Source organism: Antedon bifida, chromosome 2, assembly GCF_963402885.1.
Source record: "Antedon bifida chromosome 2, ecAntBifi1.1, whole genome shotgun sequence".
Taxonomy (NCBI): domain Eukaryota; kingdom Metazoa; phylum Echinodermata; class Crinoidea; order Comatulida; family Antedonidae; genus Antedon; species Antedon bifida.
The window spans coordinates 28,784,150-28,803,275 of NC_136227.1; the positions used below are offsets into that span (position 1 = coordinate 28,784,150).

Below are 19,126 nucleotides of genomic sequence, written 5' to 3' on the forward strand. Positions count from 1 at the left end.
AATTACCTACAAAGCCTTTAGGTTCACACAGTTTTAAGAATGGTGTAATGAATAGATTGTGTATTGGCTTTAATACATTATTGGTATTAGTACAAAGAGACAAATCAAACGTAAACTGAAAACGTGTGTCAATAGATTCAACAACAAGACCGGATCACCGTTTATTCACTTCATTGACAATACCTTTACATTAAATGAGACCAAGGGGAGAAGAAACATTCCCATTTGGTCTTAAATACAACACTACTAATTGTCTTTACACCTATTGACAATTCGGTGACGTCACGAGTTTAACGATTGTTGGCAATTGTCTTGTGTTTGAGCGATCGATCTTCTTAAACAGTTGAATATTTTGGATTGGAATAAAAGAAACTAACAGCAGGAAATAGCCTTCTGAGACCCCTTGAAATGGCACATTCATGTTGGATTAGGCCTATGTGTGTTTGCTGAAGGTACAGTCATCGTAAGGTCATAACGTAAGGTAGGAAATACTTAATTTGCAATTCAGCATTACTGTTTCCGATCTAAAAGTTTAATATGTTGAATGCAGGGTTATTTTGGTTTAGTAATGTGACATATGTTACGGATTCTGTTCTCTTAAAATTCAAATAAGTTGGCAGACATATTTGTTTTGATAAAGTGGAGGTTTGGTGGGGGTAGTACCCTTTGGCTGGGTGCACGGCTGAAGTAATGATGGTCTCAGCTATTGCATATTATAATCTGTGTAATTCCAAACACTTCACATTTGCAATGAAGGTCCTTTTTGTAAGGGGTAGGGGCGGGGGAGATAGGTGTGGGGTTAGCGAAGTTGTGAGTTAGAGTCTGAAAAATTCGGTTAAATAAGACATGATTCATGGAGATGATAGTAATACTGTTTTGTAAAATGTTGCCTGAATGATCTTAAACACGTTGTGTTTTCTGTTAATAATTATTTTAGTATTATGTAACCTATTCATGATCGTCATTAACATTATATTAGCATAATTGTCTTCGTTGTCAAATTCATTACTGTCATCCGTAACCATGAGTAATCAAAATCATTACGAATCCTCGCGCATATAGCTGGCTTGACACAAACCTTACTCTAGTATGCACATAATTATTACCTATACAATACCCCCAGGTTGTAAAATATGGATTAACAATAGAAGGTCGTTTAAAAAGATACACATCCTATGGCAAGGTTTATCATTAACTTGCTTAATATTATTATACATACATCCGCATTTCATTATGTTTTATATTTATGATGTTGTCATGGTATCATTATTATTCAATAAGAACTTCCTTTAGAAAAATCATTATGGCCTTATTATCTGTTCGCTTCGGTGAGTTTTTCATGGTTTATTGTGTTTTTTATATCTATTTAACCGAACTCCTCTTCCCAACCTCCGCCTGATAATTACTCGGCCTACCTAAATCTCAATATATTTTCACCCGATTCTGTAGCTGTCACTTGACTCTATGTGGAACTCCCATCCCCTCGCCGGGGGAGGGGATGGGATCATCATATTGTACTTCCTTCTTCTTGCATGCAGTATAAAAATACGATAAACCTGCTATTCTGGTTCCCGGTGCATTTGGTATCCTGAATATAACGTTATACATTGTCTGTCAATATGAACCTATGACAGAGATATCGTGTATTAAAAAATAATTACAGTTAGATAGGTAACTGGCAACAGTCTTCCACATGGAGTCTAGTGACAGATACAGAATCGGGTGATATTTTTATTATTTATGTGGATATATCGTATTCGGTCGTGTATTCATATTGTACATATCTGAATCAAACATTAAAGTAAATATGGAGAAACAGAGTAGTAGTACAGTAGTACACATTTGAAGTGAAACCCTATTTGAGCAAACAGTGGCTGTTGTACTCTGTTTAATCGGAGATAATAATTCAATTAATCTTCGTGTTGAGGAAGGAAGAAATCGAATCAATTACCTTAATTATCAAAATGTCAAACAAGACACACTCTGTTTTGAATACTTCAGTAGTAGGGAGGGGTCGATTAGTCATGCTTGGTTTGTATGTAGAAACAAAGAATAATCAGTTTCTAATTCATGAAAAATAGTGCTGTGATGGCACTAGTTATAACTTTTGGTTATGCATGATTGAGTTATGGATGACGTCATGCACATCGGTATAAATACGTAGCAAAGCTGGTACCGATTGTTCATTGCTGGTACTGGATCGGCGAATGTTATGCAACAGGCCATTTTAGGCCTATTGTAAATAAAATACGAAGGAATTTAACTATATCTCTTTACTTTATACTCGTTGTATTGAGATCACGGGACGGTATAATAATGCACTGGCTACGTTTACGTACGGTAAATGATAACGTGTAAACTGACAGGAGTGTCGTTACGTATTTATCTTCCGCTTTATAGCTTACCACCGAATGCCTAATCCAATACTGCTGCTGTGACATATTTTAATTACTACAGTAATTTGTGTTAATTAAAATGTGTACCGTACTCGAGATATACGCGTACAACAATATGTCATCTTAATTAAACATTAACCTCTGGTGATTTAAGGCTTTTCCATATTCAATTCAACCATGAGATTTGTTGAAAACGCAGACCGTCCCCCATTAGAAAAATACAACGTGAAACATGAACTTAAGTTCATAGATTAAGTTCAGCACTTTATTTTACAAATTGTAGGCCGTGCCCCCTATTTCAAAAGCCTGGACCTGCAAAATCTATAGTTATAGTAATTGAAATCACCAGGGATCTGAGGCTCATCTGTCTGTACGTACTGTGATCTCAAGAGGATGGCGTTGTTAAAATAAATATCAATCTAGTTTGTATTATGATCAACTAAGCATCACAAAAAGCCGGATACATATTAATAGATAATTTAATGTATGCGTAAGTATGAGCGATGGTATTACCTCACGAGGACTCCAACCTTATTGTAAATAAATAATGTATATTTGCATAGTAATAGCAGAGTGCAGGATATCCATGCGACATGTTTGTTCAATATGGCACAGCCAATCATCTAATTTTTAAAATTAATTGTTGATATTCAACCTTATAATTTGATAATAAAACAATACAGAGTTAGTTGGCCTATTTATTCTACATATTTATATATACATATATTTACAAGCCATATTTATATAACATAATATTTCATGCGTGGTTTACTTACATAATTATGACTATCTGCTTGGCATCAACACATTGTGGAAAAGTGCCAATATTTACTTAAAATGTTCCGTTAGTATATCAGTGCGTCTGTTTATTTAACACATATGATAAATTATTGTTGAAATGATTTACAACGCATTAAATTCAATTTGACATAAAAATAGTAAAATGGTATTGTTGTGGCAGTACCGTACTATATCCACGTATTATGCGGTTTCATTGATATAATACCTGCGTTTTGTTGCGGTTAGGACTGCCTTTTTGTGTTATTACCTTCAGATAATTTGCAGACGATTGATGACGTAAAGGTCGTACGTATAGCGTTATGTTTTCTGAATGATTTTACTCACGTCAGGAATGTGAATTAAGAATCGAGTTTGAACGGTTGTGAATATTAAGAGTCGTCGTTTGTACACATGGGCCTAGCACTATGAAATGAACTTAATTATGTTGAACGTGAGTGGATGAATCACGCATTTTTGTACGCTTGTTCCTCTTGACAAACAATGCTATTCTGCTTGAGCAAGCTGTGTTATTTCTATACTATTAGTGGAAATGTCTGTGTTAGTTGAAACAGGCCCAGTCAGCTGAGACACGGTTTACGGTGGGAACAGCGGTGAATCAGGGCTATCGTGTAGCTTGAACTGAGAAAGTATCGGCTCGTTTGTCAGCAGTTATACAGTTAGTGAATACTACCCGCTTATCCATTCGCCAAACAGTAGGTTATATTTTTAATATTAATTTTCTATGATGGTTTAATTTACGACACTGATAAATTAATATGGTTGTGTGTACGGTAGCAAAGCCATATTATAGCGTAACTAGGTAGTCTAGTAGTAGTAGTAAGGAACCAAGATAGGCCGTCTACCTGCTATATCGTAATGCCTACGGTTTATAAGACAAGGTAAACTAAATTTGCCAAATCAATGTTGTTTTTTTTTTCTAAAAACTAACACTAAACTCGTCCGTGACCTCTGAGTTCAGCTGAGTGACGTGCACAAGTGTAGAATTCTATTTCCAGGTTCAAATCCCTGGTTAATAATTGTTTCGCTTCAGTACATTATCACATATTCATTCCTCTCTCTAGCCTGTTAATAAGAGATTTTATATTATGATAATACTATCTAAAATATAATTTAAACATAGTGTAGTGGGGATATAATACAATCAACATAAACATAGCCGTGCTGTATGTAGGCCTAAGTCGGTATCAGCGATTACAGACTTTCTATATCGTTCTATGTTTCGCGAATTCTTAATTAAATCTTATATAGAGATTAGTATAAATATGTCTACTTGTCAATTTCATCACGAACATTCATTATGAGAAGCAATCATAAGTAGAACACATAGTGAGAATCAAACAGGGTGCCATGTGTGGTCGTGGGAAAGTCACTATACATGTAATATACTGCATGATATTAAATAACGAGCTCTTTATTACAATTAACAATTAACTTCTCCATTGGGACACCCTATTCAGGATCAACCCTTATTTAAGGGGACACTTTCCGTGAAACGAACGAGTGGATATATTTAACACTGCGGCCAATAGCTGTTCAAGACACACCCTCACCCCTAATTAAAGGGACACTTTCTAAGGCCCGAGGATGTCCCCCTAATGTATAAAGAATACAAATACGATAAAAAAAAAACATCACGTTACACTTTGAATTAATTCGCATATATTAGGCCTACGTATTTTATTTGGCAAGTAAGGTATCATTTGCATCTAAATGTCAACGGTTACTAATACTGTTAATCTTCGTCGATAATGTTTAATTCATGTTCTACGCTAATGTAGTTTGACTCGAAAGAAAATCAATAGAACATGTAATACACATTATTGTAAGACGTTGTTGATGATATTTGTAGTGCCATCAGAAAAAACGTAAGTAGATAATACTATATACATTAAGTAGTACGACGTCATTTGTATAGTTCATTTCAAGAGTGATTTAAATCATGAAGGAATTCCTCAATGTTTAAATTGTGGATAAATTAATATTCCTGATAGTTGTTTTTTTTTAATTGAGAAAAAAAACCACAAAAGCAATAGGCCTACGGTAGAATCCTTATACTTAGAGGACACCTTCTGAATCAACAGAGTGTTCTCTTACTAGGTGATGTGTCCTTTGAATAGGGGTTCGCTGTTAAGACATAATTTCAAGGGAAAATGTCCCCTGAATTGAGGTGTCCCAGTGGAGAAGTTCTACTGTAATTTATAATCGATTGGTTACGATTAGACATAGTTGAGGAGAATCATTGGTTACCTGGGTGAGGCTTCATCACACGTGCATACTGCACTAGGTGGAGATGGAGGTCCCGCTAAGGACAGCTAAAATGAAATGTTGCTATATTTTTGACAGACTATATAATATGTTAGCGCTCCCCATTTGAAAAAAACAAGGCCATATACATGGCTGCAGTCGCGTGCTCAAATTTGAGTTAGTGTTTACCGACCGACCGACCAACCGACCGATATAGTGAGTTGTAGAGTCGCGTTTGCACACGCGACTAAAAACCTTGATCACCCCTCATCCCCGCTGAAATACCAAGGCTAATGTTATAGTGGAAATGAATCAAAATTTGAAACCCACCCACACTATCCATATTTTTCAATTATGTAATAAGCCATTAGTTTGTGAACAGATGAAACACTTTTGACTATACCGATTTCAATATGGAGCTACCTCGATATTTTACAAATGACATCTTGTCTGTGAAGCCTCCATGCTATAATATGGCTGTGCCCTACTTTTGGTAAAATATTAATTAATTTGATGGCATACCTAATCCAGATAATGTAGGCAACCTAATGTAATAGGCCACAAGTGATTGATCGTAATTCATAAATTTAAAGTAAAAGAATTAAATCATAAAAGACTTCAGGTTGAATGTGATTGATATCACCAGTTGAATGTAGCGGTGTTGTCTTTTAAGTGTTTGCTAAATTACTAATTCATCTCGATAAAGTTTCCATTATCTTGTCTTGTGTTTGTAGGTAACCGCTATATTGAGCATTATACAATGGTGTGGTGGTTGCATGATTTACTCAGCTTATTACTTAACTCTGATAATATTCAACAACATAACACCTTTTATCAGCCGATGGCGTCACAATGATCTATATTTGATATTAGTTTTGTTATTAATATTATAATAATGAGCAATCCGTCCGAATGTTTCCTAGCGAAATTTTGCGCGGATTTGTACTCGTGGTACATTCTTACGCAATTTCACTCAAAATAACCAAATGTGTCATATATTATTTTCATAGATAAATCTATTATCCATTTTTTTCGAAATGTATAAAGCAATAATCATATTTAAAATGCCGTTTTATTCGTGAGCGGATTTTTATATTTCAAAATCGTCTGGTACTATAGGCCTACTCTTAGTCTATAGATTCTAGACCGTAATTAGTAAAAAGACAATATTTTGACACATAATATGGCGTTTCAAACGTATATAGACAAACATCATCGAAAAAATACCACCGACTTTAGGATTAACATTAAAAAAAACTATTACTTTCAAAGACAATAACTACTACTGTACAGACTTGGGGCTAATCTAGGGTGCTCTGTACACCACAGTATCCACTGTACGTAATTCATAGATTATTATCATAATGTAAAATCTTTTTATATTACTATAATATTGACTGTTACAATGGTATTTTTTTGTATTATTATACTTCATTACAATTTCGGTTTTATAAGCATACGACTGGTCTAATAATAATATTCCCCAGCATACGATAGAAAGTGCTAAAGGTTCAATGATCTCCCGCAGAATAAACACATGACTCTGCCTGTTGGTTGGCCCAAGCCTCATCTTCAATGCATTAATATTTAAACTAAACACTCGTTGAGTACTGGGCCAACAGATAATTAATAAGTACAGGTATAATAATAATTTATATGAAACAAATTTCAAAATATTAATATGCATTCTCTGGTGCATTGTACTTATTAAATATTAGCTATTAATATATGACAGTATTATAGAAAATAAATTATGAAAAAATAACTATGCAAAATTATGATGTTATTGTTGTGTGATATTCAACGGATAAACTGGTGCGTACAGTAAACGTATTTTATTGCTTAGCAACAATAACCATTTCATTCAGATAATTACCGTAGGCCTACATATTTATTACACCGCAATGGCGAATGCATATGCATGTCTATAGGCACACTGTGCATAAATCATGTCAGTCACCGCCACTGACATTTCTACGGCTTTTGCGCGCAGTGTCAGGAGTGTTTAGCTTTAATTTCCATAATATCCACGACTGCCGTATATATAGTCCCGGGTCCTTTCGAACAGAAATAGTACTTGGCATGCGTCATCAAGAGTAATTAAGCATTTAGATACAAACGAAATATTTCTCCTTCCTTCCTGATCAAATCGAACATACTGTGTTCATAATTTATCATATACATTAGTGCAGTCCTACTTGAAAGAAGCTATCTAACAGTATTGGTCCCAACATATGAGTGTCATAGTGCTATAGTTTCCTTTTTTGTCATTGTTGGATTTTCCCATGGGTTAAACGCTTCAACTTTCACTCGAAGCCAGATGCCGAACGTGTAATTGTTGCGCTATTAGTTACTAGTAATCCAGTACGAACAGACACAATTGTTTTTCTGTCTGAGAATTTTCATGTGGAACTGTGTCTTGCAAATTTAGTCTGCATTCAATTTAGTGACACAGGAGAGTTCATAAACGAAAGGTAAAATATTAATATTTTATGTATTAATAAGTATTATTATAGACAAAAACTATTTTAAAACTCTAATCTGTCATAACGTAATAATTTGACATGTTTCGGGCAACTCAAACCGTCTTTTGAAGATTGATGCAGACAGATAAATGGATACTAATATATTGTAGGAGTATTCATATTAATTTTTATTCAGAACATAAACGAATATATAGTTTAATAATACCTAGGCTACAATCGTTGTAATATAATTGGTTTTTGTTGGATTTATTTTGTTTACGTTTACTTTGGAGAAAACAAAGTTAAAAATTGTATTGTTCTCGCCCGACTAAGAAATTTGTCTTTTCACGTATAAAAGTGTCCCTTTGTTCAAAAACATTATTCTATTTTCGATTTGTCAGGAAATACCATATTTCTTATTTTGTCTAAATGTACACACCCAGCTCAGATATATCAAATGGCGTGTTCGAGATTTTAAAAGAAAGTTGAAATGCAATTTCGTTTTACTTGTGATTTTCTCCAGACTTGAACTATATGACGTAACATAAAATGAACTAATCGTTGCGAACTGCCGGATTTCCTTGTTTTCTTATCGACATTAGAATACTGATAGTTTGTTGCTAGTAGATTCATTTTTTCTTAATTAAATCTAATCAAATTACATCACCGACTGGTTACCATGGTATTTTGTAGCTAATATTAGGATCATAGCCTTGGATAATAATTCACTAATATATTGAACATTTTATGATTAGTGTTTTTGACTCTATACTATTCAGTTTCACATTGTACAAGTGGTTATAGTGTAGAGAAACAACCGACATTGTATTGGTGGAAATACGCAAGGTTCACAGACGGTTGGGCAAATCATGTGAATGCATACTATTAAGCTGGCGAAGGCCTGATACATTTTGTAAAATGGGAGATTATTTAACCACTCAAATAAATTATTGGCATAGTAACAGTAGTGTATGTCGTTTTGGACATTATATTTATCTTTCAAATTTCGTCAAAAAGACGGTTTTGAGTTATACAGTATAATAATTAGTATGTGGTGCGGTTAATTTTCAGAACGTGACAATTAAGAAAACGGCGACATCTTGCCCTTCATACCACCATGGCTAGTCTGGGTTCCAGACGTGAGTTTTGTCTTAATATTATAGTAAAAAGATATTTTGGCACATATGGCGTTTCATACGTATACTGCTTGAGTTTGGCAGACAAAAATCGAAATAAAAACAAATAAATAAAAAAAAAAGACAATGAATACAGACTTGGGGCAAGTCTACACCATTGCATGAGTGGAACATGTGCGGCGCGCGTCTAAAAGATTTAAAATGTCCACAGCAATCATCTCGGTTCCCTACATTTAGAAGCCTTGTTTCCATTATTTACGTTCATTGATGTATATTATATTGTCTGTATTTCTATTTTGGTTAAAGCAATAATCCAATGATACGCATCGATTAACTGATCTTATCAGCTTCGTTACATTTTACAAGGGTATGTATTCTTGAATTTGACTGATACCCCTGAAAAAGACGATCGAGTGCTGATGTCAACAACAATTGGAAGGCCACTCGAACTTGTATTAATCGTTCTATAATTCTGGACACGCAAGTCATGTAAATGTATGCATTTGTGAAAGAAAAAAAAAAGACAAATAAAAAGCCGACTGTGGTAATTGAAAGGCATATTTATTCGTCAATGATCTAATGTTGCCCATGTTATTATTATGCTGGTATATGCATGTGAGGTAGAAATTTCTACCACTATGATATTGTATAAGCAGTGACGAGTGGAATTACGTGGGTTTGTGTATAATCATTCCGTATATATATTATAATATATTCAATGATTATTATCCTAACGGCCACCTTGAGCGCGTATTACAGTAATAGTCTCAGTAAATGGTTATTTTGTTTATGAAGTAGATGTATTGAGGAAGTACTGAAGTAATAGACCCAAGCATATTAGTAATATTATCATCATTACACCTATTATTTTAGTGTGCGTTGAAACGTTTTGACGGTATTATTGTTAGTTCGATTTCTATGTACATTCGTGGCAGCAGGAAGATAGACCGTGGCACCAAGTCAAATTATTTTGACAATAATATAATAATTCCAATTGCCACACTTGACTTAACAAGACAAATAGCAAGTAGGAGATGAAAATCTGCGATCATGTGTGAAATTGACAGCAAGTTAACGGATAAGTGTGAATCGCCATTTTGATGCCATATTGCTTGGTTAGTTCGTCGTTTAAGAGGATATTGTTTACAACTTGAATCGTTTATTAAGTCAATTCTCGTCACAGTGTCGACAACATAATCGATTCATTATTGACCATACTGTTTCCAGCATGCCTTTAAATATTCGCACGAAGTACTTTAGAAAATCGTATTGCATCATCCATAAAGTATATATATTAATATATTATATTGTATATTAAGATATTAAAATATAATTTCTGCGATAATACAGCAAACCCAATATTAGAATCATTGTCACTATGTTATTAAAACATTATTAACATACGTGTAGTATATTCTTGACACGCAAAATATCGCGTTTCGGTTGTAAACACTACACGTCATAACACGCAACGCTTATACACTACCACACGCGTTAGGCGCTTTAGAAATGTAGTACTCTAGCATGTATTTAGATAGTTAGCTTCAGTTTTAATCAAGTTCACGTTTATCATCTGACAAATATTGGAATGAGGTTGATTATTTTATGCTGAAAGAGTACTCGGTTTCCTATTAACGTGTACAGTATTATGCGCCTAAGGATGGCGCGTTTTATGTATAGCGTATAATTGTGTGTTGTGTGGCGTTTAGTTGGACCCTTAATTTTTATCATGTAATGTAACTCGTGTTCGTACTCGTAAAACGTACTGAGTGGCGAACACAAGTGAGACGCGCAATGTCTAACGACGATTAGCGTTTTAGGAGAGAATGTAACTCGAGAATGTTTGATTTTGACTCAGTACGTGTTATGGTAAACAAAATAACGGTCTATTTAGAGATTAATATCACAGAATTAAAACATAATTTAACATTATTGCTAACTTAATTAACCGTAAGTGTCCGTATCTATATTATCGTAAATATTATAACCATGATACATGAAACAATAGCAATGTTATTGAGATATTACAGTATTTAATTAGTATAGTACGTCTATTATATCCATATTGTTCAAATTGACATTTGAAAACGACAACGCCTCGAATGACGCAACACAGCAAGAGCAGTTTTGTTATTAAAATGCATTCAACATATCTTATTACACATCGATTTTAATTACGATTCTCTTTATGTATGTCCTTATATATTCTAAATACAATGTCGAACATTTTTGCTTTAGCAGTTAGGCATATATGATTTGATTTGCATTTATTAGGGAAATCATCATAAAAAATACATACAAAGTGATAACATAAATTACTGACATTACAAATAAATACATTTATAAAAGATTTGTCAGGATAGCCCAAAAAGGTTATTAGCTTATTTCCATTGGGATCCTTTATAGAAATTGTAATTATTTCGAGTCTATTACGTAATCTCGTTTTAAAGTAACCTTACACTTATTCACGAGAGCAGGAATACTTCTGAGAATTGTAATTACTACTAATGCAAGCTAGAAGGTTTTTAACATAGGAGATGCATGTTAATAAATTTCAAAGTATATATAGTGTGGATAGATTTTCTCTATAGTATTTAGTAATAATTTTCGATCTAAAATCAGCAAATTTTGTGTGAACCTTTTAATGTAGTGATTCGTACTAGCGGTGCCTAGTAAACTTCTCAGTTCAGTTTAAATCATCAATATGCTTAGATTAACGGTATAAAGACCAAACTAGATTTCATATTTAGAGAGACACAGCGGAAGGTTCTAATTTATCAAGGATAACCTTACATCTAAATGTAATTTGTTGAACTCGAAATCTAAAGAAACCGAAAGATATATTTCTGCTGACGTCATCTTAAATGTTACTCTTCATACCATAATGTTTAACAGATAATGTTAAATATAGTGAGAATCGAATATATTAGAAGAAAATTGAAGGTAGATTCTAGTAAACTCGACATCTAGGCCTATGTTGCAACCTCATGGTTCGTTCGCAGTGTCAATAATTACAGTATGTGCTTTTGGAGAAACGCCTTTAAATTGTACGCGTTAGTTAGTAACCTGAATGCGTCATCAGAAACGCGTTTTTGTAAAGTTATATACTGTCATTACGTATATTTGTTTTACGATAGGTCGGAGCTGCCAATTGCAGTCGCTTAAGCTTCATATATCACTGTTGACATTATTAAGCTTTAAATGTTCCCGTGCCAAACAGGAGTTGAGTTAAAAAACAACCATACGCAAACAAAATATAAACGGCTATCTTGTGTTCAAAGCAAGGAGAGTGAATTATACTGCTTTTAATGATGTGTAGGCCAACTCATAGTATGCATTTTAAATGAGATTTGTATCTGCAAATATTGATATAATACTAACATTGTATCATGAATAGCTGTACTTAATTAATCAGTGTAAATTAATCATGTTGTGAACAAAGACCCATACAGGTCGAATTCTGCACGTCACAACACATTTCATTTTAAAAATGCATTCAAACAAGTCGTGTATTTGTGTTCAAACCTGTTTTGTTATTTTATACTTGATCGTACAGAATAATCAATAGTAAATTTAAATTCGCTAACAGCTAGCGATGACAGTAGACCTGTCAGTGACAGTATTTTATTTTTTATTTTTATCACTATCACATTACTGTTAGGCCTAGCTCTTAGGCCTACAGGACAAATATATAGGCCTACTGCCAGATTCGGCAGAATACTGCACAAGAAATTTGAATTCACCAAATGCAGTGATTTAATTGTTAGTCAACATTGTAGTCTCATTGATGTTTATGTTTGACAGCAAATGCTAATCGCCGGTTTAACTATGTTGTATGATTGAAAGTATTTCAATACTTCTCAAGTCATCGAAAGCAACATTCAATTTGCATTAATTCGCTTGCTGATGGGCATACGTCCAGGTTAAGAAATAAATGTATTTAATTATTTTTATGGATTTGCTCCATTCAAACAGGTTCCATTTGTTCGGAACGTATCTGTATTCAGTAGATTTATGAATGAATGAAAGAATACTTATTAATTTACATTATAGCAATGATAATAAAGATATGGCATGTACAAATTTTTTATTGATAATCGATTGAATAAATTAACATAATTATAGCTTTATGAATAATTCAGTAGAATTAACTATAATTTACATAATTATAATAATGTTAGTGCTGTTATATTATAGAATATCAATGATAACATTCAGAATATCACTAAACTGTTATGATTTTCTATTGAATATTCTATTTAAAATCAAAATCATAAAAGTCATATTTTCACATTTGAGACTTTAACATCCAAGGTGAAAAGTTTAACAGTTTAGTCTAACACTGCTTGTATCATGAATTTCAATATGACGGTAATAATTTTATCCAGTACACAGAATAATAATGATAGCCATACACTGATAATGAAATGTCACTATTGTCTTTGACATATGGAAATGTTATGCTTCAGGATGTTTTGACCTTTCGTTTTCAAACTAAAATAGGTCGACTTGTCTTTATCTTTCAGATTACAGTAAACGATGGAGAATCTTGAGAAGGAACTTATTTGCCCCATATGTGATGACTATTTTACAACGCCAATTGTTCTACCATGCCATCACAATATCTGCCACAAATGCGCAAGAGAATGCCTTTCCAGTGTTGGCAGATTGTCCAATGCTGGTTCGGTAGAAAGTGTTTACTCTGTTTCTGGAGGTTCACCACCATTATCGCCTAACTCTCCTCCTAAGACATCAATTTCAAGTAATGTTAGCCCTAGATCTTCAAATGGACAGACGTCACCGTCGATGCAAAGAAAGTCTATCTCAAGAACTGGAAGCCTACGTAGACGTTCGGGTTCGTTCAGACGTCAGAGTTCGATTGCCACCAGTGAGAGCGAGGTAGGAGGGGCTGTCACCAAAGGCTTGCGCAGGCGTGAGTCATTTGGTGGAAGGTCCCCCAGACCGCCTCTTTCAGCATCTAGTAGGAGTTCAACTCCGAGGGTAAAGAACTTCCCGTGTCCATCCTGCAAGTCCGATGTTGATTTAGGAGACAAAGGTATAAATGGACTCTTCCGAAATTTTACACTTGAGGCTATTGTTGAGAGGTTAGTAGTACAATCAAGTGTATATAAATGTATATATAATTGAAAGTAATAAAACAAACATTCCTAAAGCTGAAGTTGACACTTACCCAAAAAACCCCATTGCAACAACGTTTTCTTTTACACGAGTCATCCAAAAGATCCTGTCTTCATCTGTAAGCAATACAAATATTACAGACAATATATGGTGATAACGTTTTTTGTTTCCATCGTTTTATCAGGTACAAATTGGCAGCCAAGAAAGCTGCCAGTATACCATGTGGATCCTGCAGAACTCGTCCGCCTGAAGATGCCACGAAAAGTTGCCTGGACTGTCGTGCAAGCTACTGTAACGTGTGCTACAAGAACGCTCATCCATGGGGCACTCCACGAGCTCAGCACATGCATGTTGGTCCAACAAGGAATTACAGACCTAAGGTTAGTTGACCACATATTAGTACTGACAAACTAAGACAATGCCACGTCATGCCACCATCCTCTCTGAATTTATCTTTAAAACATTTTTCTTTAAAACATTTATATACCGGACTACACCATACTAGACACAAAAACAACACTCCACACCAATCCAACATTCGAAAGTTTCATCATCTCATTAGGGACAAATTCATCATCAGATTAGCAGCATTAAACCTAAATCTGACCATTTAAAATCTTGCTACACATATCATCTTGCTGAAACTTATTTTATAAGTATTAGTATATTATATTATGGATTTTGAAAACTTCTATGTGTTTAATATGAGACTTTCTTTTCCGATACTCAGACAATAACATGTCCAGAGCATCCAGACGAACGAGTAACGATGTACTGCGAAGGATGTCAAAAACCAATTTGTCACATGTGTAAATTTTCCGGTGTTCACGCAAACCATAAAGTATCCGGCATGGAAAGGAAATACAATGTTATGAAGGTTCGTAATTCCGCACACTCATTTTGGAATGATATACAATACTATATTATTAAAAAAGTATGATAGTTATCGGGCTTATAATATCACCGATTTCATTATAAAGGCACAGACCAGAATCAAGCCCATTAAATCCATCTACAGTTACAAGAAAAATGAAATAATATTAATATTAATATTTAATAATTCAATTTGAGGTTGAAGTAAGATGAATTAACTTCTTAGAAGTTTGGTTTGTTCCTTTAGTTCTTGGTGGAGTAATCCCTTTGCAGGGATTCCCATTTAATATTGCAAGAACCCTTAAACTCAAAATATTTTTAATTATAAAAAAGTTTAACAAAAATAATGGAAATAAAATTATAACTGAATTAAATTACATAAGGTATACAATTGATATATGTATACTATTGGTTATTACCATATTACTATTAATTATGTCTTCTGCTTCTTGAACAAGACAAAACTGTATATATCTACATTGCTTGAGATATTTTATTGTATGTTACACATTTGTTGTTTTGTTTACCTTGTAGGATAAATTAGAGAAAAACATAAATAAAGTACAGGGTAGACGAGATTTGATTCAAGCAGAACTTGATCGAATTAAGGCGATGAGGCTGAGACTAGAAGTAAGTTATGTGGAGATATTATTTAACATTTTTACATTGTTTATAATCAATATCATTATAAGATACCATGAGTATGATGCTTTTTCATTAGGACAATGATGCAAAACTTGAAATATATAAACATATTGTCATCATTACATCAATTTCTTAAGGTTTCAAGCTAAATAGCACCAGTATTGTATGACTGCAATTATTTCTTTTACTTTGTATTTTATTAGACATCTGGGGTCATGTTTAAGGAGCATGTAAAATCCGCATTGGATAGCGTGTCAGAGTTACTGGCGACGAGACAAGAAAGTCTTCTTGAACGTGCAGAAACTGAAGTTTCTACCAGGATTGACGTTGTACAAAACATGTTGGAAGCGTATGAGAAAATGCTTCAAGATTGCAATGTCATCGAGTATGCGCAGGAGATTTTAAAAGAAACTGAGCATGCGTGCTTCGTGCAAGCAGCACGCCCTGTGATTAGCCGGTTAGTTGATATTTAGTATTTATACAATTATTAATTTTTGTTCCAAAGTTCAGTACTTTATCGACGACACATTTTGATTGATTGCATAGTGGAAGTTCTTTATTACGAATGAACAGCTGATCAATTTATCAACTTACTATTTTTGTCAACCTTGTAGAATGTATTGATTGTGATTGATTATTATTTTCTTCTGTTTGATTGGTTACATATAACCATACTTTTATATCACCAGAATGCATAAAATGGCAGACACAATGAAGCTGAAGAACATTGATGTATCAGACGATTTTAAAAACATGTCGATAACATCAGACAAAGCGTTAGAGGCTGTCGGAGACCTGGACTTCTTAAAAAGTAAGAACTTCATTTTAGTATGATTAACAAGAAGTTGAAGTGCGCATGGTCATGTTTGTTCAATGTTATTGAAGTATATTATATCATACCGTATACAAATATGAATATTCATGAGAGAGATCAAATCATGTAGTCTTATCTTATACTGTCTCCTACTGTAATGTAAGCATTCATAAACTGAAGAAACAAGAATAAATAGACTAAGATAGCCTGTTGCACAAATGCAGATATGGAATTAGTTTAGGTACATTATACACCAACATCTTGCGTTAGCCATGGCGGCGCTCTACTACTACGTCATATGGTTCTGTTTTTTTTTCTAAATATTCTGTGCCAGTGCTGGACCTACGACAGTTATTGATAGATAGACTACAAAAGCTCCCGAAAATTCATAAAATTAATTATTTTAATATTAACGCAAATATAAAAAATTAGTTAAAAAATAATATTATGTTTTATATTTAGTTCCTGGAGTTCCAACAATGCTTCCCGACGAATCGTATGCGTATAAAGACGTAAAGCTTTGCTGGAAGGAACCGTCAGATGGCGGGAAAGTTGATTCTTATAACTTAGAGTATCGTATGTGTATTCAACATTCGCCCACCAAGAAAGGGCAAAAAACAAAGCAGACGAAAGTTGATACTGCGGATCAAACCGAACGAAACAATTCCACATCGTGGACTGGAATACAGGGTATTACAACTAGTCAACATACTATCTGCAGTCTGGAGTATGGTCAGGAATATGAGTTCAGAGTTCAAGCTGTGAATGCTGCAGGATGTGGAACATTTTCTGATGTAATATCGCTACGAACTGCTCCAGGATCAGGTTAGTATTTGTCATTGTTAAGTTGTTGTTGTTAAGTTATTTTTAAAGTAGTAGTTAACCGAGTACTAGTTATGATTTAGAAGATGGAGGAGCTTGTATGCAAGTTCAAATACTTATATCTTTTGAAATTTTGACCAAATCTGTTCACATTCTCCATTCCGGACTTAAAAGAAGACTCTTTTTGTTGTGTAATATTATTTCTTTCTCACTAATATTTAGTCGACATTATACGTTTTGTATTTTTTTTCAGTGTTTAACTTCCAGTTTGACGCAACAAAGATTAACTCTGGGAAAGACACTGTTGAAATAAGTGGGAATGGAATGAATGCAACTGTCCTTCCCAACAGCAGCATTCTGGACAATGTTGGTCTTATCCCAAAAACTCCTGTATCACTCAATCCCGTCTACATTATTGGCGATCAGAAGATCACTTCTGGAAGACATTACTGGGAAATCGTAATTAACCAATCAGCTTATGTTTCTCAAGTCGGTGTGGTAAGTGAAAAGAAATCTCGTCTGGTGTTGCATCCGGGTGACCAAGTAAGTACAGATAGTGGGCATGACAGCTGTGAGGAGGCAGACGTGCACGAAGATCCATTGGGTAGTGACTGTGGAGTGATGATCAACCACTTTATGGGGAAAGTGCGGTTGCCATCGCCAAAGACCAGCACCACCAAGGATACGTCTGCAGTAACGGTATCAAACACTCTCGGAGTGTTAGTAGATTGTGACAATGGTCTGGTGAGTCTGTATGATGGTAAAACAAAACGTGTAGTGTTCACCAGTGAAGGTTGCATACGGGGACCCGTTTATCCTGGATTGGTAATCGTAGGAGCTGGTTCATTCAGTATTCGATGTTAGTGCTGCAGTCTTTGATGCTTATGACGGCAAACAAATATAATCATGTTACGCCTTACTCAAAGTACTAAAGTATTTCGTCAATTTTATGTTTTTGTAAATATGTTTGTTCATTTTCTTTTGTTTGTGTGTGTTTTTTTATTTTTGGTTTGCTATTTTAACATTTATTTACTTATACATAAAGTGAATTCTTGGCAACGCCACGACCACAACGTTTTAAAATATATTGCCACAATTGTAAAGATTTCTAATTGTGTATTGTGATATAAAAACTTTAGAAATATTATCGTGTAAAAAGATGTATAATTATAATGGTATTAAGCACAATTGGTTTTAGTGCCGATTGTCTACGTAATAATATGTTAGCATCCAGATTATGAGGAAGGCCTTTTAGGTGCTTCTATCATCATGTTTCTGTAAACATATTGTTTTATTGCGTTTTATCCTTTTCATGCTTGTTTTAGTTTAAGTAAATATTATATCCATATAGTTATGCAAGATTTACAAAATGTACTAGTTTGACCTTTTTAAATGTACAGCAGCTTTGCCTTAACATTAGTACCGTAAGCGCAATTAAAATAAAGTACTACTCTAGGACAGTTTAAATTATGTATTTTAATGTTAAGGTGATAGAATATTCATTCTATTTAAAATGTTATTAATTGCTGTACGTTATCAAATAAGAATATAGTAGCAGCATATATTTGACCAAAGTCATATTGGTAACTGATAGTATATTTACAAGTTAAGTGAACGCGATGTTTTGTTATTTGTTTTATTAAAAGGGGATTAAGCACAGTTGAATATACATTTTTAAACCTTGATTTATGATAACCCTATTCTTCTATAGATCTAACTGCGCATGACCAAAATCAACACATAGGCCTCATGTTATTAGCGAACGTACCATTTTGTGGCATCAACGAGATT

At 34.0% G+C, this 19,126-nt stretch overlaps 1 protein-coding gene across 2 annotated transcripts; it reads left to right on the forward strand.

The window, feature by feature from the left end:
• The first annotated feature begins 256 nt into the window (after positions 1-256).
• LOC144858953 (E3 ubiquitin-protein ligase TRIM36-like) lies at positions 257-19,070 on the forward strand. Of its 2 annotated transcripts, none has more exons than XM_078715114.1 (9): positions 257-481; positions 13,569-14,147; positions 14,366-14,561; positions 14,912-15,058; positions 15,589-15,684; positions 15,903-16,156; positions 16,389-16,510; positions 16,976-17,338; positions 17,589-19,070. In XM_078715114.1, the coding sequence occupies exons 2-9, from the start codon at positions 13,582-13,584 to the stop codon at positions 18,197-18,199; spliced, it is 2,355 nt and encodes a 784-aa protein (XP_078571240.1). In that variant the 5' UTR covers positions 257-481; positions 13,569-13,581; the 3' UTR covers positions 18,200-19,070. The 2 variants fall into 2 exon arrangements, with proteins under 2 accessions (XP_078571240.1, XP_078571239.1); XM_078715113.1 differs by lacking the exon at positions 257-481 and adding an exon at positions 3,454-3,889.
• Positions 19,071-19,126: the final 56 nt, after the last annotated feature.